We start from the raw sequence: 24321 nt of genomic DNA, 5'->3' as shown, positions 1-24321 counted from the left end.
CACAAGTTGTACGCCGGATGCCCTTCCTGACGCAACCCTCACCATTTATCTGGGCTTGGGACCAGCACCAGAAGTACACAAAGTACACCCCTAATTGCCTCCGTCCGGCATGAATGAACTATGAGAGACAAAATGAGGAAAAAAATCCAGGAAATCTCATTGTCTTTTTTTTAAAGAATTTATTTGGAAATAATGGTGTAAAATAAGTATTTGGTCACCTACAAACAAGCAAGATTTCTGGCTGTCACAGACCTGTAACTTCTTCTTTAAGAAGCTCTTCTGTCCTCCACTCATTATCTGTATTAATGGCACCTGTTTGACCTCGTTATCTGTATAAAAGACACCTGCCCACAACCTCAAACAGTCACACTCCAAACTCCACTATGGTGAAGACTAAAGAGCTGTCGAAGGACACCAGAAACAAGATTGTTTTACTTTAAAACCGTGCACTTTTTTTTTAGAGTATCCTAAAGTTAGATCTTTACGGTTGACACTTTGGGCACAAATCTAATCCCATACTTTCTCTGTGTATGTGAAAATAGTCTGACTCTGATTCTGAACAAGGTCTACTCATTTGCAAACTACACTTCCCAGCATGCACCTGTGGTTCACTTCAGCGCACTGGATAAGCGCTGTGAGTTCCCTGCGAGCCTGTTGGGGGAGTGAAGGGCTTATTATGGAATAAATACCGGGGGCGCCCCGTTCACGCAGTATTAAAGCACGACCGCGGCTCTACAGCGAGCGCACGAGAGGCCGAGAGAAGGAGAGAGAAGGAACTACAGAAGAGAGAGAGAGAGAGAGAGTGAGTGAGAGATAAAGAGAGAGAGGGAGAGAAGCGGGATTAGGATGGTGATCAGGGTTTACATCGCCTCTTCGTCCGGCTCTCTCGCGGTGAGTCCGTGGTTTTTATGGCATGTTTTGGACTGACACCCATTCAAATTAGCGGACTGATGGTGTTTGGTCAGACTGTCTCTGCGGCGCTCTGATAACAGGCACATTCATGTAGACCTGTGTGTCATCAGTCAGCTGCGTTATACTGACATCATACTCTGTCAGGTCTTTAATGAAATATAGTTTTTGCCTTGAAGGGGCTAAGTGTGTGCGCGTGTGTGTGTGTGTGTGTGGGTGGGTGTGTGTGAGTGGTTTTAGCTCTTTGCAGGGAGCAAAATAGTGGAAATAATGACGTTGTAAGGACATTATTGGTGGGGATGATTAAAAATACACTAGTTTCCTTAGTAATAATTCCTTTATTATTATTATTTTTATTGTTGTTGTTGTTGTTGTTGTTGTTATCGCTACTACTTTCACTGTTGTGTAACAGAAATGCAGCTTAATGAAAATAGGTTTAGCTCTTTAATATGACCAAAATAATATAAATGAACATTCTGTCATTGTGGGGATGTTGTTGGTGGGTCCCTTGAAGAAAACAATGGTTTTTTACATGATTATTATTATTGGTCACACTTTATTTGCATGGTCCATTACAGATGATCTACAGACAAACGTTCTGGTGATAGTGAGTTATCAACATCATTTTTGTTAGGGCTAGGTTTCGGGATGGATTTAAAAGAATCTTCCACACTCAATGTCAAGTTCAGTTGCATGTAATAGATGTTTAATTGAATATTACTAAAAGATATACTGAGCATCTACAAGACATCTGCAGTGGACCATCCAAATAAAGTGTTACTGAACCTTATACAAGAGTTTCTCCATCATAAAGGAGAACTTGTGACCAGGTAAAGAACCATTTCAAATGGATCTTTGAGCTGCTGTGGTTCTGCATATATCATTGCCTTTACTAAAGAACGTATGAAGAGCCCCTATCATAGAAAACTGAATATCTGTGCTTTTTAAAATAAGTGTTTGACGGAGTATGTCTGTTAAAGTTTCAAAACTTGCTGTTCACTCCTCAGTTCATATAAGAAAACGAAGCTGCCAAAACGTTTTAAATGTATTGTTTTTCTGATGTCATAAAACCCAATGTATTTGTGTATGTCTGCCTACTGAGCCTATAGCACGTTAGCCCTGCCCATTCATGCTGATGTTAAAAGAAGTGTCTCAGGACCGGACTGCATCTTTAATGAGATACAAATTACAGGACAGCCAGTCTTCAGGCACAGTAATGACAACAGCCTGTTTAATTCTAAGGGATAAAGAGAGGTTGGAAAACCACACAAACATCGTAAGTGGACCTCCATAGAAATAAGACAACATAAATTGTAGGTTACAGGTTCTTTAAGGGTTCAGCAACTAGCTGAAGAATGTTTTCAGTGCCTTTTTCCTGACTGTAAAAATGGATAATTAACTTATATAACATGCATAATGTCTGTTGTCACTGTAAGTTAGACAGATGAATTAGATTAGAGTTTTCCACACTACTGTACCTAAATAAAAAAGTCAATGGACCCATCAAAGACAGTAATACCAACTAGAGTGTGTCTGTGTTTGTGTGTCTATGTTCGTGTGTGGCCTTTAATAAATGCCCTCAGTTCCCTTGAATACCTCTTTACATGCTCCACTGGGCTGTGTTCATGCTTATGGCTCTTCTGCTCCTATACAGTGCACTGTACAGAGTCATTATGTAACCTGAGATACTAACACGCAATCCCACTCAATCTCAGTTTTTAACAGGCAGCTCTTTCTCACATAATCCTCGATTGTTTGCTGGTCAGTCATGGTCCAAAGATTTGCCGTGATCAGACCTTCTGGTCTCCACTCTGCACTCCTGTGGATTACAGTGAGCAATAAACAGCGAGGGTGGCCAAAGTGCATGTTTACCATACAAACCAACCGCTTTCTCAACCTTTAACTACAAATACAGGCCTGCAGAGCAGTGCAGCTAAAGCTAAACAGACTCTGTTCTGCCATTTAGTCTTCATGATCATGAGAAATGTCTTAATCCATTCATCTCTGAGTACGGATTATCTTCCAGTCTTATGGTACAGAGTCTCCCTGACATTGATTTTTAGACCTCACGAATGAGCCAAGTAGTGAATGTCTATGCCTGCAGGGTGCGTTGGTGCTTAACAAATTATGATTTCATTTTAAAACGTTAAAAGGCCGGTATCCTTCATTTTTCTTGTATTTTATCACTTTCTCCCTGTGGTCCCCTTATGTGGTTTTATGTACCAAAAGTGCTAATTTTCCATCCTTATAATTAAACAGAATTTGTAGCTGTGCCTCTGTGACCAATATATGTAAATGAGTCCTGTTTTTATAGGCTGCAGTGCACTGTACCTTATTCAAAAAGCAATCCAGACTGAAACAGTCCTTATACCTGTAATGTAAATAGGTGGAGCTAAACTGCTGTAGGCTGAAAAGGTGGATATATGCAAATGTGTTTGTTTTGTGACATCAAAAAATGGAGAAGTAAAAACAGGCTGTTTTAGCAGTTTTGTTTCCATATATTGACTTTACAGACTGAAAAATATGTATTTTTACATTATATGGGCTCTTTAAAGGTTCAGGGTTAGAGGGTTAGGCTGTCTCTACTGCTTATCAGATAGAGGGGTTTATAGTAACATTGCTGTAATGGGGGCAGCATTACGTAGTGGTTAAAATGACTAATGCACTGATTTCCTTTGTCTCCATATTTCTACAAAACTTGGACTTGTTTAGCCTAGGAGCTATTTTTAGACCAGCACTCAAATTCTCTCTCTCTCTCTCTCTCTCTCTCTCTCTCTCTCTCTCTCTCTCTCTCTCTCCTCATCATCCCTTTCTCTCTTTCTGTCTTTCTCATAGAGGCCCTCAGTGTAGAAGATCTGGTCAGGAAATTAAACAATTGTTCATTGTCATTGTAAAATGTAGAGTTGTTTTTGAGTTTATTTTGTATACAGAAACATTATAGAAGTGTTTGAGTTATGCTGGTGTTCACTAAAGTTTGTCAGCATGGTTCTTATATTGACACACTCTCTCTCTCTCCCAGAGATACGCAATAAGTTGATGATAGATGAGCTGGTGATTAAGGAGATGTAATTAGATAGGGTGGTCTCTCTCCCACACAAACAGACACTCTAATTGAGTCACTATAAAAGAAGGTCAGGCAGGTGAGGGTGTGTGTGTGTGTGTGTGTGTGTGTGTGTGTGGTCTGAGATGCATGCGTTGATCCGGTATTTGCATGATGTGTATGAAAGGAATATTCAGAAAAAAGGGAGCGTATGGGTGTGAACAAAATGTTTGCTGACAAGAGACAGCTACATAATAACTGTGTGTGTGTAGTGAGAGAGAAAAAGAGAAAGAGAGAGAGAGACAGAGACAGAGACAGAGAGACAAAGACAGAGAGAGAGAGAGAGAGAGAGAGAGAGAGAGAGAGAGAGAGAGAGAGAGAGAGAGAAAGAGACAAAGAGAGTTACAGAACTGTACAAAAGTCTTAAGCGGCTTGGAATTTGTTTAAAACTATTTATCTGGGTAGCAACTTTTTTGTCAGCATATAACATTAGAATAATGTGCCAAATAAACAGAGATGCAATGAAATGTAACAAGACTTTTTTGTTGGTGTTTTTTAAAAAAGTTATTGATATGTTGGGTAGAAGAATAGAGTTATAAGAACACAGGCTACATTTCTCTCATTGCGCCTCAACCATCATGTGGATTTGTTCAACTCCATTAGCAGCACCTGATTTAAATTAATGAAGGACTCATTAGATAAACTAGGCTTTGGATGGTAACTGTAAATACTGGACTTCCTCAAGGAGAGCTTTGGAAATGGTCAAGCTCACACACTCATACACATCAAACCACAATGTACTGTTTATTTATGTATTTGTATAGATTTTAATGTTTGTGTTTTCTGAACAAATAAACATGTTTGGCCCAGATAAATAGCTGTATATATCATTGTCTCTAATGCCTAGACATTTTGCATAGTACTAAGAATAAACAGAGAGAATAAGAGAGAGAGAGAGAGAGAGAGAGAGAGAGAAATCCACAGCAGATAAAGCAAATTATGATCATGTGAGTGTAAGTCAAAGCTGTTGAATGCTTCTAATTTCCCTCACTGTCTGTGCTCTTTCTATAGGAATGATTCTATCAAATTACTTTAAGATCAGAGTTGAAAACGAAATTTGGACTTTTAACTGACTTGCACTTTAAACTAAAACCTTTTTAATTTGAGTGGCCCTATACCTAAATTATGTTTATTGTGTCAAAAACGTTTCAGTAGTGACTGTTTCGGTAGTGAAATTTTGAGTAGAACTCAAAAATGTTAGCCAATACATGACTAGCAAACACAGCTGTGAACAGTTGTACACACATAATGTCATAATTGTTTTTAAAAAAAATGCAAAACGTTAAATTGCAGAAAATATGTGTTTCAGTAGGGACAATTCTTAATGTTACCTAATCATTTTTCAGACTTTGGGACATACTTACTTCAAAATAATGGACTCTAACTGCTCACCATGTGGCCATGATGGACAGGGATGTGTCACTACCTGCTCTAAAATACAGGGGTATGGCTAAAATAAGGCTCCACTCAAGCCACTTTTCCACTGCATGGTACCGGCTCCACTGGACTTGACTCAACTCCACCCGCTTTTTTTGTTTTTTTTAGTTAATTCTGGTACTAGGTACTATTTCTGGTACCACCTCTGCCGAGGCTCGAAGCAAGCTGATAGATTGGAGTAGCAATGCTACAGACAGCTGCTGATAGATCAGAGAGAAATGCTAAACACATATGCTAAGATTAGCCACCAGGTTAGCGTAGTCTCCTACAACGCCATTTTAAACAACCACAATCATCTTGTTGTCTGAACTCTGATGTAGTTTCTCTAAAACTCTCCTGATTTTTTTAGCAGTCTTTGTTCTTACTGACATCAGCGTCTTCTGAAAAAAATTTTTCTTTACAAAACAGTTACATTTTGTGTTGCTCTGACGACCAGCTATATTGATAAGTGATACTTGTTTAATCCCACAAACAGGGAAATTCCACCTCCACATTTAACCCATCTGTGAAGTGAAACACCACATACACACTAGTGAATAAACACACACACTAGGGGGCAGTGAGCACACTTGCCCGGAGTTGTGGGCAGCCCTATCCATGGCGCCCAGGGAACAATTGGGGTTAGGCGTCTTGCTCAAGGATGCTTCAGTCATGGACTGGCGGCACTGGGGATCAAACCGGCAACCTTTCGGTCACAGGGCCAGTTCCCTAACCTCCAGCCCATGACTACCCGTGATGCACCGTATGAGCAGTGGAAAACAAAGTGGCTGCTATCAAAAGCGAATTGAGTCGTGTCGACCCGAGTCGAGCTGGTGCTATGCAGTGGGAAAGCAGCTTTACAGGCCACACAATTGTGTGACATGAAAACATTGGACAGCATTGACTTTTAAATAAAGTATATATTTTAATTTAAATTCATGACAATCTAAATCTTTTAACTTCACTTTAAAAACATTTTTAGAAATACTGATAAAATGCAACAAAATATTTATTTAAGCACAATGGCTAGGCTTAAGAACAGCTACCTCCCAATAGAAAGTACCCTACAAATGATGACTTTATCTTATTGCTATTTCAAGTAATGCCTTCAGTTTGAGTGAATCATAACATCACCATTGTAACTATATCAGGTGTGAATGAATTGTATTTTTTATACTTTTTATGGTGGGACTGCTGTATGAATTAATTGAGTGGTCTGAGTGGTCTGGAGACCAGGGTGCACTCATCATGAATTTTCATTTAATTTACAATCAAATTAACTGACGGTCTATTTTTTGGCTGAATTTAATTAGCCTTTGTTTTTAATGAAGCTGAAGCTCACTTTGGGTGGGCTAAATGAAAATATTAAATACTCTAGCACATTTCCAGTGAGCCTCCCCTATCCTCCCACTGCCCCTAGTCGACAGTATGTTAAAGAAATGGCTGCTAGTCATTAGGTTGAAAAACGCTGCAGTATTCTTGCAGTCATGGTTTGAAATGCTGGTCCATTCCCGGATGATAAACACTCAGTGTCCTGAAGTGCCCAGCCTTACAGCACTTATCATTCATCATGACTGGATTGCCTAATTCAGGTTAATGTTTCTGCATTGACCGTCTGGCCTTTGTTTACATTCTGTGTTGTCTCAAACAAGGAGATTTTTCAACACAGCACAATGAGTTCAAGTTGTTTATTTTGTGTCCATGTTGACACAAAAAATTTGGCATCTGATGCTTTGTCATGGAAAGTTTTGTTTATTCATAGAAGAGTTTGTAAAGAGGTCATGGTACATATCGTTGAGTTTAAAGAGTGGAGCATATATAATGAGTGTTTAAGGGGGTCATGTACGATAAGCAGCATTTATCTTCACTCCTTTGTTTTGTGGATTAAACAATAGCTACATTGTGTGTGTATGTGTGTCAACATAACACCAGCTTTTGTCCTGCATTCTGTCCATCACAGCTTAAAGGGGAACTCCAAAGATTTTTCAACATTTCTGCATAATTGAGTGCTTACGATGTAAACAAAGTCAGTCAGAGTGGTTCGAAATGTACCGTGCTTGAGAAAGTTTCCAAGTCAGGATTGTTCAGAGTGGTGATAGGAACCAAATGTCTTGAGGGTTCTAACATCTCTAAAACTACACCACAGAAAGGATTTACATTATATAGTTAGGAATACTCTGCCAGAGGCGTGACACATTATTTTACAACAGTTATGAGATAAGAATTAAAACTGAAAGACACAAAGCTTTTAATCCATTCATGGTGGTGTAGGGTGTTGTAGAGTAACATAATATATAGGATATAGATACTTATTTTTTATTATTTATTTATCATTATTGTATTATCGGTAATACATATAAAATACTCAATACACGTGTAGGTTAACTGGTGGCTTTAGATAGTAAAGAAATGGGTGTATTTGCATTGTAGACATTGTGACCAATGGGTTCCTATCACCAATATTGTGAAGGAATCAGTAGAAAACAGAGTCAGAGTCCGTTTTTTTACAATAAATCAGTTCACATCAAACCACTCTGAATGTTAAATTGAGAACAACTTCTTCCCTCACATAAACAAATCAAACATGCACACATCTGACCAAATGCAGACACATTCACTTGTAGATTCATAATACAACACGAACAGATAAACACGTGTGTGTGTGTGTGTGTGTGTCTCTTCCTCACAGTGAGATCTGCTAAAATAGGTCTGCTGGTGCCCAGCAACACAATCTGCACTGTCAGCACAGAGATACAGAGAGAGAGATAGAGGTAAAGAGAGAGAGGATGAGTAAGAGAGAGATGAACAGAGAGAGGCCAAGCGAGAGAGAGAGAGAGAGAGAGAGAGAGAGAGAGAGAGAGAGAGAGAGAGAGAGAGAGAGAGAGAAGAGGCACAGGTAGAAAAAAGGGGGAGAAATAGAGAGAGGGAGTGAGTGTGACAGATGGAAAGGGATAGACAGACATAGAGAAAGAAATACAAGAAGAGGGAGAGAGAGATGGAGAGAAGGAGACAGAGAGAAAGGGAAGGAGAGTGAGGGAAAGGGAGAAGGAATGAAGAGGAAGAGAGAGAGAGAGAGAGAGAGAGATTCCTCTCTGTTTTCAGTAAACTGGACTCTTGTCTACATGTCAACAAGGCACATAACTGCTCTTAATGCCTTCACACATTCTGGTCAGATATTTAGTTATTTACTAATTAATAGTTTTAAGTATAATAGTAGTAAAATTCAATAGCAACGCCCTCTTTAGCCCCAGGTGTGTCTATGTTCAGGATAATAAAATGGATCAGCATGTGGAACTGGAGCTAACTCCAGTTTGTATGTGTTTTTTTGTGTTAATTTTCAATAAACTATTATATTTTATAAAAAATGCAAAAGATTAAATGTAAGGATCTTAGTATCATCGCCATAAAACGACATAACTGCCCAGGCTGAGGGTTAATAGTGGTATCACAGAGCTATTACAGTACAGAGGGCATCCCACTTAAGAGATTTATACAGTTCCTTTTCCCGTATACTAATATCACTGCTGCTCACACATGCAGACTTATGGACATTAACTCTCTTGTGAATAGGTGTGTGTGCGTGAGTAAGTTTTTATCTTCTAGAGCACAAAATGAGCATTGTATTAATGTGATGTGTGTGTGTGTAGTCCAGCTGCTTCCTGTCCATTTTCCCTCAATTAAGCCTTCAGAAAGGATCTTCTTCTCTTCTTCTCATCTTCCTTCTTTGATTGTGAACCATCTTTAGAAGGATCATTATACCAAACTAGTTAAACGTTATGAGTTTAAAACACATATTTACACTGAATTAAAAAAAAATCCATTTGCTTAGACTCTATACCTATATATATAATATACATATATATTGAGGGCTGGCAAAGTTAACGTGATAAAAACGCATTAACGCGTTTTAAATTTAACGCGATTATAAAAAATAGTGCCGTTATCGCAAACTCTATTTGGCCCTGCGAGTCATCCGTAGTTCATGTTGAGACTTGACCGTGCGCGGCGTCTCTCATTAAGAGTCGAGTAAGTTTCTGTGTTTACATGCAAAGATTTTTGTCAATCTGAAAACAATCGGATTACAGATTCAGACTGAGGTGTTTATCTGCTCACTTTACTCAACAATCTGATGAAAATCTTCGTTTACGTGCTCACTACAAGTAATCCGATTCACAATGACGCGCATGCGTGGAGCAGCGCTTAGAGTGAACGTTACCATGACAGCGAACATCACGTGATGTCCAGTCGGCGTGAGGCGAGTTTCCAGTTGACGCGCTTGAGTTTTTAATAGCTTTAAACTGACGTCAGACTCAGAAAAATGTCCATCACATGTACTTATAAAGGAAGCGGCGGGAGGAAGACGTCGTGTTCTGAGACACATAAGCTGGTCGTCCGTCCCACCGCCGTGTTTTAAAGCTCAGACATAAACCTCGTCTCTGCAGACCCGTTTCTGCTCCGCCATGTTAAACGGTACAAACCGTTCACTATGACGCGCCGCGCATGCGCAGAACGTTCCTACACACTCCGATTGGAGTGTAATCGGATTCAGGCGTTTACACGGATATTATTCTAATATTTAACGGATTATTTACAGGTTTACCCACCTCGTTCAATCGGATAGAAACTGTACGCCGATTGGCCTCAATTGGACTAGTCTATTGTGATTGAGGTGTTTACATGGACGTATTCTATTCCGATTGAGCTATTAGTCGGATTATTAACGGATTATTAGGCTGCGTGTAAACGTTTACATGCTGTTTACAGTGCTGTGGCTCTGTGGTATGACACTACATGTCTTTAATGAAGTCCAATTTTGTGTAATTTGTTTTTGTTTGCGCAGGACTGTGAAGTCCCATAGGCTGTGACTGAAATCAACTTCAGCACAATTGAAGTTTTATTTAGTTTTTATTTTCATTTGTTACACACATCTGAGCTGAGACACAGTAGTATGTGACTACATGTCTTATATTTGAGACTACAGCGCCCTAATCTGTTACAAATCCAGTTTTGTGTTTTGTAGGTTCAGTACTGCCTAGTATGTGAGTGAATAAAATTCCCTTAGTTTTCTCTTGTCCCAGCAGTTTTTAACATAAGTACATTTAGCATAAAATGTATTCACCATTTTAATTGTAACATTTCACTTAAAAATCCTTATTTTCTATAACATTTACAGATTTGAAAAAAATGTGATTAATCGTGATTTAACTATAATGAAATTCTGAGATTAATCGCGATAAAAAAATTAATCGTTTGACAGACACCCTAGCATATATATGTATATATATATATATATATATATATATATATATATATATCCATCCATCCATCCATCCATCATCTTCCGCTTCTCCGGGGTTCGGGTCGTGGGGGCAGCATCCTGAGCAATGAAGCCCAGACCTCCCTTTCCCCAGCCACTTCCACTAGCTCCCTGGGAGGGATTCCGAGGCGCTCCCAGGCCAGCTGGGCGATATAGTCACGCCAGCGTGTCCTGGGTCTTCCCCGGGGTCTCCTCCCCGGTGGACTTGCCTGTGACACCTCCCAAGGGAGGCGTCCAGGAGGCATCCTAACAAGATGCCCGAACCACCTCAACTGGCTCCTCTCGACGTGAAGAAGCAGCGGCTCTACTCCGAGTCCCTCCCGGATGACCGAACTTCTCACCCTATCTCTAAGGGAGAGTCCAGCCACCCTGCGGAGGAAACTCATTTCAGCCGCTTGTATTCGCGATCTCGTTCTTTCGGTCATTACCCAAAGCTCATGACCATAGGTGAGGGTGGGAACGTAGATCGACCAGTAAATCGAGAGCCTTGCCTTATGGCTCAGCTCTTTCTTTACCACAACAGACCGGTAAAGAGCCCGCATCACTGCTGACCCAGCACCAATCCGCCTGTCAATCTCCCGCTCCCTTGTACCATCACTCGTGAACAAGACCCCGAGATACTTAAACTCCTCCACTTGAGGCAAGAGCTCATCCCCGACACAGAGAGGGCTCTCCACCCTTTCCCGCGTGAGAACCATGGCCTCGGATTTGGAGGTACTGATCCTCATCCCGGCCGCTTCACACTCGGCTGCAAACCGATCCAGTGAAAGCTGAAGTTCACGGCCTGATGTCCCCAATAGGACCACATCATCTGCAAACAGCAGCGATGTGACCCTGAGGTCACCAAACCGGACACCCTCCATCCCCTGACTGCGCCTAGAAATTCTATCCATAAAAATTATGAATAGAATCGGTGACAAAGGGCAGCCCTGACGGAGTCCAACTCTCACTGGGAAAAAGTCTGACTTACTGCCGGCCATGCGAACCAAGCTCCTGCTTTGTTTGTACAGGGCCTGAATGGCTCGTAGCAAAGAGCCATGTACCCCGTACTCCCGAAGCACCTCCCACAGAATACCCCGGGGAACACAGTCGAATGCCTTCTCCAAATCCACAAAGCACATGTGGACTGGTTGGGCAAACTCCCATGAACCCTCAAGAATCCTGGAGAGGGTAAAGAGTTGGTCCAGTGTTCCACAACCGGGGCGGAACCCGCACTGCTCCTCCTGAATCCGAGGTTCGACTATAAGCCGGACTCTCTTCTCCAGTACCCTTGCATAGACCTTACCAGGGAGGCTGAGGAGTGTGATTCCCCTGTAGTTGGAACACACCCTCCGGTCCCCCTTTTTAAAAAGAGGCACCACCACCCCAGTCTGCCAATCAAGTGGCACCACCCCCGATGTCCACGCAATGTTGAAAAGGCGTGTCAGCCAAGACAGCCCCACAACATCCAGAGCCTTGAGGAACTCGGGACGGATCTCATCCACCCCTGCAGCCCTGCCGCCAAGGAGCTTTTTAACTACCTTAGCGACTTCGGCCTCAGTAATGGACAAGCCTATTCCCGTGTCCCCAGACTCTGCCTCCTCACTGGAGAATGTGTTGGTGGGATTGAGAAGGTCCTCAAAGTATTCCTTCCACCGCCCAATGACGTCTTCAGTCGAAGTCAGCAGCACACCATCTCCACTATATACAGTGCTAGTGGCACACTGCTTTCCCCTTCTGAGTCGCCTGACGGTTTGCCAGAATCTTTTCAGAGCCGACTTAAAGTCACTTTCCAAGGCCTCACCGAACTCTTCCTACACCCGGGTTTTTGCCTTGGCAACGACTGAAGCCGCAGATCGCTTGGCCTGTCGATACCTGCCAGCTGCCTCTGGTGTCCTACAGGCCAACCATGTCCGGTAGGACTCCTTCTTCAGCTTGACGGCATCTCTCACCTGGGGTGTCCACCACCGGGTTCGAGGATTACCGCCCCGACAGGCACCAACTACCTTGCGACCACAGCTACAGTCAGCCGCTTCAACAATGGAGGAGCGGAACATGGCCCATTCTGAGTCAATGTCCCCCACCTCCCCCGATATCTGGTCAAAGTTCTGACGGAGGTGTGAGTTGAAGATCAATCTGACAGGTTCTTCTGCCAGACGTTCCCAGCAAACCCTCACTATACGTTTGGGTTTGCCTGGTCTGACTGGCATCTTCCACCACCACCTGATCCAACTCACCACCAGGTGGTGATCAGTTGACAGCTCAGCTCCTCTCTTTACCCGAGTGTCCAGTACACATGGCCGCAAGTCCGCTGACACGACTACAAAGTCAATCATTGAACTGCGGCCTAGGGTGTCCTGGTGCCATGTGCACTTATGGACATCCTTGTGTTCAAACATGGTGTTCGTTATGGACAAACTGTGGTTTGCACAGAAGTCCAAAAACTGAACACCACACGGGTTCAGATCAGAGAGGCCATTCCTCCCAATCACACCCCTTACTGTCGTTGCCCACGTGAGCGTTGAAGTCCCCCAGTAGGACAATCGAGTCTCCAGGAGGAGCACTTTCAAGCACCCCTTCCAAGGACTCTATGAAGGCTGGGTATTCTGAACTGCTGTTCGGTGCATAAGCACAGACAACAGTCAGGACCCGTTCCCCAACCCGAAGGCATAGGAAAGCTACCCTCTCGTCCACCGGGGAAAACCCCAACATACAGGCGCCGAGTCGAGGGGCTATGAGAAAGCCCACACCTGCCCGTCGCCTCTCACCATGGGCAACTCCAGAAAAGAAAAAAGTCCAGCCCCTCTCAAGGAGATTGAACCCAGAGCCCAAGCTGTGTGTTGAGGTGAGCCCGACTATATCTAGCCGGTATCTCTCGACCTCGCGCACCAACTCAGGCTCCTTCCCCGCCAGTGAGGTAACGTTCCAAGTTCCAAAAGTCAGTTTCAGCAACCGAGGATCAGAATGCCAAGGCCCACGCCTTCGGACACTGCCCGATCCACAATGCACCGCACCCCTACTACTGCCCCTCCCATCGGTGGTGGGTCGATGGGAGGGGGGACTCATGTAGCTCCTTCGGGCTGGGCCCGGCCGGGCACCATGAGTGAATGCCCGGCCACCAGACGCTCGCTGGCGAGCCCCTCCCCCAGGCCTGGCTCCAGGGTGGGGCCCCGGTAACCCTGATCCGGGCAGGGTACACAAGTCCTGCTTTGTTGTCCTCATAGGGGTGGTTATGGATCACACTTTGTCTGGCCTGTCACCTAGGACCAGTTTGCCATGGGAGACCCTACCAGGAGCTTTTGCTCCAGACAACATAGCTCCTAGGGTCCTTCAAGCACACAAACCTCTCCACCACGATAAGGTGGTGATCCATGGAGAGGTATATATATATATATATATATATATATATATATATATATATATATATATATATATATATATATATATATATATATAAATAAAACAAAAATTCTTAATGTTACACACTGACTTTCAGACCTTGGGACACATTTGCTTTAAAACAATGGACTCTAACTGTTCACCATGTGGCAATGAGGGACAGGCATGCAGTCTCACTTACTGCTCTAAAATTCAGGAGTGTGGCTAAATTAAGGCTCTGCCTACAGACTAAAACTGTTTCATGACATGAAAATGTGGAACAGCATTTTTGAAGATTTTTTTTCATTTAAAAATGAAACTAATGGTAATTTTAATATTTCCTCTTCAATTTAAAAGAATTCCAAAAATCTTTAAAACATTGACACAAATTATTTAAAATTGAAAAAAAAAATTGTCATAAACAAAATGTATATTTTTCACCAGTTTCAGTTTAGAAGTTAGGGTTTGGGACAGCAACTTCATTAAAAAGTTCCTCATAAATGATGACTTATAAATTTACATTAATACTACCTCTATTAATGTCCTGGGTGTAATCATATCACAGTATAGACCATATACTGTATATTGCCATTGTTGGAAGAAAACCTTGTGTCTCAATTTTTGACATTTAGTTTTGACATAGTTTGAAAATACATGTTTCCCTTTACATTGTATGTAAATTTCATGATGGATGGACTAAAAAGAAATGACCCAAAATGTTAGTTCCACTGTCTTACATTAAAAGTCAAGGCTTTAATGTTAAGAGTTTGCTTTACAGACATATGGAACGTTCTTCATAGGTTCTTTAATCAATGCAGCAGACCATGACAACTCAAAGAACCATTTGAATGTTTAAGTGGTTCTTTGCCTGGTTAAATGGCTCTTGTCTATTAAGGAGAACCTGTTCTACATATTTCTTTAAAAATCTTTTATAACTGATTCTATACAGCATGAAAAATGGTTCCACTATTGTTAGAATTCAGAGAACCTTTTGTGGAACCTTACAGAGCCCATTGCGGCAAAAGTGTCACAATAAGTAGTTTACATTAAATCCAGATCATTTCATGTTGCTCCTCAGGTAAAGAAGAATCAGCAGGCCGTGGTGGGCTTCCTGGAGGCAAACCGCATCAGTTTTGAGGAAGTGGACATCACCATGCAGGAGGAGCAGAGACTGTGGATGTACCAGAACATCCCGGCAGAGAAACGGCCACAGAAGGGCAACCCGCTGCCCCCCCAGATCTTTAATGGAGCAGATTACTGTGGGGTGAGTGGATTTCACACAGGCGATCACATACTCATCGATACTCATCAGTAGAGCTTACCAGAGACATAACAATACATTACATTTCACTTTTTAAAATTTCAATTCTTTTACACAGCTTGTCAGCTGTGCTTTATATTGTGTGAACAGTTCATAATAAATGGACCAATAGAAATGATCCAGAGTTAACTCAACCAATTCATTAACTGTTTGGAAAATCATGTGATTATTAGAGATTCGTTAATATATTGCTGCTGTCCAATGGAAAACGAGGATCTTCAAAATGATAACTTTACAGGGAGGGAGCAGGAAATTTCTTTAATCCTAATGTAATTTAATGTAAAGAGAATTTATTCTAAGCAGTTTTGAAGCATTTTTTAAATGAAAATATTGCAGAAAATGGACAGCAATGATATGAAACTTCCTTTATCAATTATTGAATTGAATGGTCAGACTAGCTAATGAGTCAATCAGACTGAACAGATCTGATGGGACACTTATTGAAGATCAACATAAGAAATGTTTTTGAATGTATCAATAACCTGTTAATGAAGATAGTTTACTAGACACTGGAGCTTCATCAAACAATGAATTTCCTTTGTAATTGTAAGCCAGTGCTGACAGATCTTGGTCTTTCAGGAGTATGTTTTGATTAGAGGTACTGCAGAGATACTCTATGGCCATACTGGATTTTCACTCTGTTTTTGAGCCAGTGACATGCTAGTGTGGTTTTTGTGATCCTTACCAGTCACATGATCAGACATGGTATTTCCTTCCTCTGGTTGTGGTGTAAATTTTCCAACCTCTGTTTTGACCAACCGGTCAGTGTTTGTTCAGTGTTGTGAAGTTTCCATTAGCTCTTGCAAACAGCTACACCCCCCCCCCTCCCTTCCACACACACACACATAAACATGCACATTTGTTTTTATATGGTTCTTTCTACTCAATTGGTTTAAAAAACCCATTTTGGACTTTTAACTGACTTGGACTTTAGAATCCTTTAGTTCAGAGTGACCCTATCCCTTAATTATGTTTATTTTATTAAAATAAATGATTCAACGTTCAATTTTGTCACTAATATGTAATGATAATGCTGCTGAAACTTTACCAAATGTTTCAGCAGTGACAATTTGAGCAGAACTCAAAAACACTAGCCAGCCAGTACATGACTTGCAAACATAGCACTGAACAGTTGAACGCATATAAAATAATATTTTCAAAACACAAACAAAGTTCACTAAATTGCAGATAATATGTGTTTTGGTACTGACCATTCTTAATATTATATAGTGATCTTCAAATTTTGGGACACATTTACTTTGAAACAATGGTATCTGTTCTCCATGTGACAATATTTAATATCTATATGTGACTGTGTATGTACTTATATGTAATAACATATCCCATATGTACTGTATATTGGTCGGCTCCAAAAAAAAACCTTTCAGGAGAACTTTTCTTAACTTACAATAGAAGCTAATATAAAAATAGTTTACTCCAAGCAATATATATTGGTCTCTTCATTTTTTGTACAGTGTAAATAACACCAAAAATGAAAAACAACAAAATCTGAGATTCAAGATTTTGTTCTGACAGCTACAATCTGGAAGAACATTAAAATCACCAACATTAAAATCACCTCCATGTTTCTACATTCATTGTCCATTTTACCATTTGGGTGCTGTTTGTAGTTCTACAGTTACAGACTGTAGTCCATCTGTTTCTCTGCATACCATGTTAGCCCCTTTCACCCTCATTCATCAATGGTCAGGAGCTGGACCCCCACAGGACCCTCACAGAGCAGATGTTAGTGAAATCACTTGAAAAGTTGTTTGGTGTACGGCCAACATTAAACAATTCTCATCACATAAAAAACTGTGGGGTCCAAAAGTCAGAAACCACATTGACTGATCTGTTCAGTTCCATTTAAACCTGGAAATAAACAACGGAAAGGTTTATGGTTTATCTACACTACAGCACTTGGAAAAGACTTTTAAAAGAATGAAGTCTGACACTGTCAAACATCTGTAGTCACAGAGTTTTAGTCACAGACTATGATTTTGCAAAGACTGGTGATTTTACAGGGTCATTATTGCATGAGACAAGACTGAAAATGATGATAATATTAAACACGGTTGATTTTATGTCTAGAGAAGAAAAACACTGACTTCACGTAGCTATCCTGCCCACCTCATGCCAAACGATTGCGATAACGGTAACATGTCACAACAAACTCTAAATATATTACAGTGAAATCGCACGAAAAGTCATTTGGTATAAGGCCGGCATTAGCACAAGCCTAATCTAAAATCATACTCCAATCTTAACCACAGCATTGATAAACAAACAATTTTCCTCTTTCAATTAAAAAAATGAGACTTGAATCTTGTTTTGTTGAATTGAGTTTTTGTTTCCTGCAAAATCAGGACATTTCCTGATTGTCCTGAAAATGTACATAAGCAATATTTGGATATTTGTGTGTAAATACATCACTTACAGTGTGTTATTTTTCTGTGAGTCTTGAGCTAGATTAATGATTAGAATGAGAGGGCAGTCAGTAGGTGAGTTTGGTCTTTGTACCAGCAATAAGCTTTACATTGTCCTCTGACCTGGGATTTAAAACCTTCTGCTCACATGGGTCAGTGTGTGTTCCTAACAATTTCTGTGTTTGTGAATAACTAATGGCAGCATTAGCTGGATTTTGCATCATAAACCGCTCTACCATAATCTCAGTATAATCCATATCATAGAGCTCCGCTTCTCAGGGTATTTGGCCGATCATGTTTTCTTTAGCGATGGGCAACATCAGTGATTCTCTTTTTTGATCCAAAACAACTATACCAATACTCTTAAATGTCTTGCTATGCACAAAAACCGGTACAGTGACATTTGGTAAATGTACATGTTTAAAAAATCTTTCAAAAGATGCTTCACTTTCTTTCTGTATGAGCAGTAGAGGGAAAGAACAAAAGGGAAAGTAGTTTTTGCATGGTTTGTAGTAAAGGTCTGCCCTGAACTCATGGGATCCACTACAATATCATGCGACATGGGAGTAATTTTCAATACTGAGCATGGGAGCAGGCGGGAAATCATCCCACTGTAAGCGGGAGCAGGTAAAAGCAGGCATGAAGAGAAAGCTCGCAAATTAATGAATACCTTAAATAAAGTACAAAGATCACTAAATCCTTAATATAAACAATATAAAATGAAACCCAGTGAAACAGTTAAAAAGAATGAAGTCATTCTAAAGAGTTGTGAAGCATCTGATCACGTGAACAACACACAAATGCTTATAACTTACAGAGACTGCAGTGCCTTCAGTCGGACAGTCACAGCTGTTGATCCCGGCAAAACACCACAAATAACCGCATAACCGCTCTGTGGTTTAATTCCTGCTTTGTGTTCACTGGGAATAAATTATGTGTTTCAGCAGAGGATGATGTATTTGTGAATATACTGTATCAGATGTTAGATGGCAATTCACCTTGATAGAACTTCGTGGGCGGGAATTGGCCAAAATGTTCCGGTTGCGGGCGGGTGTGGGACAAATGATTCCGATTTGTTGTGGGAGCAGGCGGGAGTGTGACAAATGATTCCATTTTCTTATAGGAGCAGGTGGGAACTTTTGTTTAATGTTACATTTTGTTCTTTCAGGATTATGAAGACTTCTTCCAATCTAAAGAAACCAACACGGTGTTTTCATTTCTTCACCTCAACTCTAAACCCTCAGTGAAGGTACAGAAAATACAAAATACAACACATACATTTACTCACTGTATTCTGTTTTTTTATTCTTGATGCTGGTCTTCACAGATATTGCAGAAGTTATATAGTATATGCAAATGAGCACTTTAACCAATCACAATAGACCTCTGAAGTTGTGTCATGATTCAATAGCCAACACCCCCTGTATCCCTTCATGTGGCAGAAAATGGAAATCACTTCCAGCATCACATGTAATGCAATCAATTACACATCTGTCAAAATATGTAGCATATTTTTTTGGTTCAGATTGGTTCATTCTAATGGGAGTCAGGATTCTTGGACAGTAGTGCTTTAATAGTGGTAAAGTATAGCAGTAGACTTTCATGAGATGTCATTTCAAGTATTTCTCTCAGTGTTTTCTAAAAATACAAAAATACAACAAAAAAACAAAAATACAACAAAAGTGAACAGTATTGGTCTCAATAATGCAGACCAATCTTAACCATGTCACATTTCTTTCATGTTTCATGTGCTGGATGTTTATCCATGTTTCAGAAATTTATTGTCTTGAACAAACTCCTGGTTCAGCAGAAGAACCCAGTCCTAAACAACTGAAAAATAAATAGAAAGTGACTCGGTGTCCTTTCTGTGCATGAGCAACAGATTTGAAGCTCCAAGGCTAATAATACTTTGTGCTGTCATAGCGCATACAGCTGTAAAGGCAATTATCAGCAGAATTTAATTTCCCAGAATGCATGCCCAAAGCCTGGCTCTGTGCTCGGGAATAATCTGATTATCTGTCCCTGGAGAAATGTAAAGCCACACAGCACGCCAGCATCATTTAACTTTTCAGGGTGACGGTGTAGATCCAGTATGTCCTTTGAACAGATATTTACCTCTGGACATTTTGAACATACATAGCTTATGAAGCTATGAAAGAAACTCCAGAGTAAATAGTAGATTGAATATGGATGGCTTAAATTTACCCAGTTTCCACTTACCCTATATGTAGTTGATCATCCATGACATGCTTGGAGACCAGATTTAGCTGCTTTTGTTTAAAACTGGAACTAGAAGGCTAATGTTACTAACAAACACTAGACCTTAATAGTCACCTAAATAACCCAGCATGTTTCTGGAAAAATACATCACCAAAACTTCTCTTAACCTGCTTAAATCACATCTAGGTTTTCATTAAGGTGGTGCAAGCTAGAGCCTTGCCGATATTAGCTTGTTGCAGTAAAATCAATATTGATGTTTATAACGGCCAATAAAAGACATTTAAAAAAGAAAGAGAGAGTTGAAGACAGTTCTTTCAGCCATGTTATGAGTGTTTTTGTTGTGTTTGTCCATCAGTGGGCGCTCTGAAATGGCAACTCTGAAGTTTTTGAGAAAGGCAAACATCCCAATTAGCCCACATTTAATAACATGGGTGATGTAGGCTAAGCTATTGACAAAGTTTGTAGTTTTATTTATGTAACAGTTTGTCAGTTCTAGCGAACAAACAGAAAACAGTCATATCTTTTCTCCCTAGTTTGTCAAAATTTTTTGACATCACATACAGCAGCTTATAATGCTGTTCTTTGCTAAAGTAGGTTACCTGCAAAGCTAGCTACTGCTGTGTTAATCAGTGGAAAACAAATAACATTAATGAACGGTTAAACTATAAATGATGAGGATGAAATCAGCTTCTTATTCCACAAAATTTTCCCGGTCCACCTTAAATGGTGCCGCAGTTACAATCTGCGGCCTTATGCTACATTCACTTTTCTAAAAATGGACAAAATTGGCAGTGGCTTTGCTACCAGCAAACACACAACATCGTCACAACGATGTCTACTTTCTTACAATGTCGTCAAAAAGGTGGTGCTGTTTACGTTGTCTGAGCAAGGTTGTCACAATGTTGTCACAACCTAAGTATTACGTAACATTGGTTACATGTGGTATTATGACCACATGTTGGCAACTTAGCAAAATTCCATGCAGTTCCATGCACAACATAATGGAACTCATGAAGATTCTAGGAAGTTGTGACAATGTTGCCACTACTTTGTCACAGTGTTACAACTTGGAAAGTTTTAGCTCCAAAAGTGAGGTAGTCAAACTTCTCCTTTCGCTTTTTTTAAAAATGGAAAGCATTCTGCACACATTTTTACTTAAGTTACTTAAGTAAGTTACTCATTATCTCAAGATAACAATCCAGAAAATTATAGAAACAGCTCATGGCCTCTCCAAACTTCTGTGACATTCTCATAGATACTCCGCCCGTCTTTTTAGGCAGCAAGAGCATTTCCCCCAAAAGTTGTGCTGTGTCTGGTGTTTACAGTTTTTATGAGAAAAAAATCAGGCTTGAATAGCAAGCATTTTCATGTCATTTTTTTGCATCATATTCATTGTGAAACAGTCTTAACATGCCATGTTCAGATGCTTCAGATGATTAATCTGGTTTTCATTCAATTCTTTAAACAATTATAGACCAGATGTTTATTTGTGGTCTTAACACAGTGTGAAATCCCAAAGCTGCAAGTTTATTTTAAACTGCATTACATCACCACATCCTTGGTGAGGATTCTTACATCTACACATAACAAGTGTGGGGGAAATCTTAGTTTATGTTATGTATTTCTGAAGAAGAAGGAAAAAACAAATATTGGCCAATATATCAGATATACCTGATTATTAAATCCTCAAATATCAAAATCAGTATCAGTATCTTAAAAATCCTTCATTGGTTGGGCTTTAGTGCAAACTTCACTGCTACACATGGCCTTTATAGACATCAGGTCTGGTATTTACGAAGCAGAGCTGATCTTGGACCAAATTCCTCTGTATTTATTGTGGCCATTTAGCACTCCTACAGCCGAGATGGTTTGTGAATACAAATATCGTGACCTGGGTGAGTGGGTTGAGAGAAAATTCTGTGATTTTTTTTTTTTTAACAGAAACAAATATTGCTATTTGGGTGACTATTAAGTTCTAGGGTTTGTGCACAATGTTAGCCTTAACGGTCAAATTCTAAACTGAGGAAGCTCTCCAAACATATCTCGGCTGATCAGTTACATCTGGGGACAGTTAAAAATTGTGCGCATTTTATTTTGCGCTGAACCTTTAAATTAAAGGCTTACATCCTGGAAAAAAAGCATTTTCCTTGTTTATTAGATTAAAAGGTTTGAACCACTATGCAAACGGTGTTAGTTTTAAAATCACTCTGCAGTCCGTTTAGTCAAAATATTTCAACTAAACTGCAAAAGCAGCCCATTTTGAATTCATTGTGGCTGTGATGTCACAAACGGCTACCCATTTATATCGAAGTAATAAAGGGTGTTGTTACTAGAACAATGTGTTGTTACTTGTAATGCAGAGCGATGATGGGGCGGATGCATGTGCTGAGAAAAGCAAGATTTATTATGGGCAAATCCATACACAGGATCGAGACAGTCCAGGTTCAATGAGCCAACACCGAGGGATCGCGAGACAGACATGACGAACAGAAACACACAACCTCAAACAAGAATCAGTCAGCACTGTCAAGCATACAAACAATACATACAGCACATCAAGCACACTCAAACAAAGACCAAACCAGACCAGAGCAAACACGGGGCATATATACCACAAGGGATCACAAGGCACAGGTGGAAAACAGGTGGAAAGAATCAGGGGCAGAGTCACAAAACAAGGGGGCAGGATGGTGAAAATCAAAACGAACACATCGACAGGACTGGGAGGGGCCAATCATGACATTACTGGAGTGGACGATTTGGGAAAATGATTAAAAGTCGTGCTGTTCCTGGTTGTTTGGAAGAAAACGGATTATTGTATCTTTCCAAAGGACCCACACATCCAAAAAACAGTGGTTGAAGTTCATTTACATACTGCAGTTCATAACATCATTCTAAAAAAGACACAGTACCAAAAAAATGTGATTAACAGAGGATGAAAAATGGTTATGTTAAAATGATTTAGGGTATGGGCCTTTTAAGTGCACTGTACTGTACTCTTTAACTCTGTAACTCTGGCTTCTACAGGATTCTGAATCCTAGGCTATAAACGTTCCCTCGACTGAAGCACTGTGGCGCTGTTTTGTGATGTATCTTTCTTCACGGGAGTGTGAAGCCCTTACTGCCAGCCATGCTTTTGCCAAACACCAAAACCTGCTGCCCACCAGCCCCTCACACACACACGTTTACACTCAGAGGATTAAAGAGACCTTTCCTGGACAGTTATTTCTGATTCTCTTACTGTTATTGCTGTTGTTTTTTTAATGTTTGTATTGTTGCATGACCTGCTTGATCACATTGACGTAACTTGTGTTAAACCTGTGTATCACTGTGTATCTGGCTCTAATCAGTGTCTGATAAATAATGTAAAATGTTTGTAAGCATCTGTATTCAGAATAAGAGTTTGAGTATGTGCTCTTCTGAGGACATGCTTTGTTGTCTTCTCTATGTATGATTGATTTTGTTTGGGCAAATGCCAGCATTACTTGAAACAAAGAACTGCCCTATACGTGCTCCGCCCACAATTGTGTTCTTTTATAGCAACTGTTTATAGGGTGGTCAAGCTTTACAAACATTGGTAAAAGTACCTTTTCAGTGATTCCCAAAAGGTGCAACCATTTAAGCTTTGGCCACATTATCAGGAGATTACTATTTCTGGGGATGCCATAGCCATCTGTGGCTGGGACATAGGTAATATAACAAAATTGGCAGTTAATGTTCTTCTTCAAGTGTGTTGAGCTGTCCAGTACTATTTATGGCAGTATGAAAAAGATGTCCGTACAAAAGTTAAGTTTCCAATATGTTAAATTCAGCAAGCAAATACATATTATGCACTGATTTAAGTTTGTTCACTGTAGAGGAAAACTTAAATAACCAAAAAACCACACACTCAAGAGTACTAAGGTGTGAATTCTTCAGTGATTCTGCGGTGTAAGAACATGTCATGAACAGTCATAGACTGTTTCTCAGGATCTTTCTCAAGAACACATTTAAGAGAAAACTTAGGAAGATATTGATGAATGAGGCCCAATGTTGTGCATCAACTCTAAGCTATGGTTTCTTATTATGTTGAATATGATATTTGGGTTTTTTATCAATATTCTGAAAAGCTTGTCCAACCTAGCACCAGTTGCTACAAAAGTGGCCCTGTATGTTTTTGCGTATATGTGTGTGTGCGCAAGTGTGAGTTAGTGAGAGATAAATGAAACTCCTCTGTGGAATAAAGAAAGGTATTTCACTGAGACAAACAGGGAAA

General features: G+C 40.3%; 1 protein-coding gene across 1 annotated transcript; it reads left to right on the top strand.

Annotated features, from left to right (window-relative positions):
- Nucleotides 1-700: 700 nt before the first annotated feature.
- On the top strand, nucleotides 701-24321 carry sh3bgrl2 (SH3 domain binding glutamate-rich protein like 2). Its single transcript, XM_017706122.2, has 4 exons — nucleotides 701-891; nucleotides 15178-15363; nucleotides 19015-19095; nucleotides 23094-24321. The coding sequence occupies exons 1-4, from the start codon at nucleotides 847-849 to the stop codon at nucleotides 23106-23108; spliced, it is 327 nt and encodes a 108-aa protein (XP_017561611.2). The 5' UTR covers nucleotides 701-846; the 3' UTR covers nucleotides 23109-24321.

The sequence above is a fragment of the Pygocentrus nattereri genome, chromosome 9, assembly GCF_015220715.1.
Source record: "Pygocentrus nattereri isolate fPygNat1 chromosome 9, fPygNat1.pri, whole genome shotgun sequence".
Taxonomy (NCBI): Eukaryota; Metazoa; Chordata; class Actinopteri; order Characiformes; family Serrasalmidae; genus Pygocentrus; species Pygocentrus nattereri.
Note: the sequence above shows the minus strand (reverse complement) of the source record. Positions and strands in the feature narration are given on the sequence as shown.

Excerpts from the sequence above, each read along its gene's own strand:
- sh3bgrl2 (XM_017706122.2), top strand. The coding sequence starts at position 847 with ATGGTGATCAGGGTTTACATCGCCTCTTCGTCCGGCTCTCTCGCG. Across the intron at positions 892-15,177 it reads CTTCGTCCGGCTCTCTCGCG|GTAAAGAAGAATCAGCAGGC; the intron begins GTGAGTCCGTGG and ends GTTGCTCCTCAG. Across the intron at positions 15,364-19,014 it reads ATGGAGCAGATTACTGTGGG|GATTATGAAGACTTCTTCCA; the intron begins GTGAGTGGATTT and ends TTGTTCTTTCAG.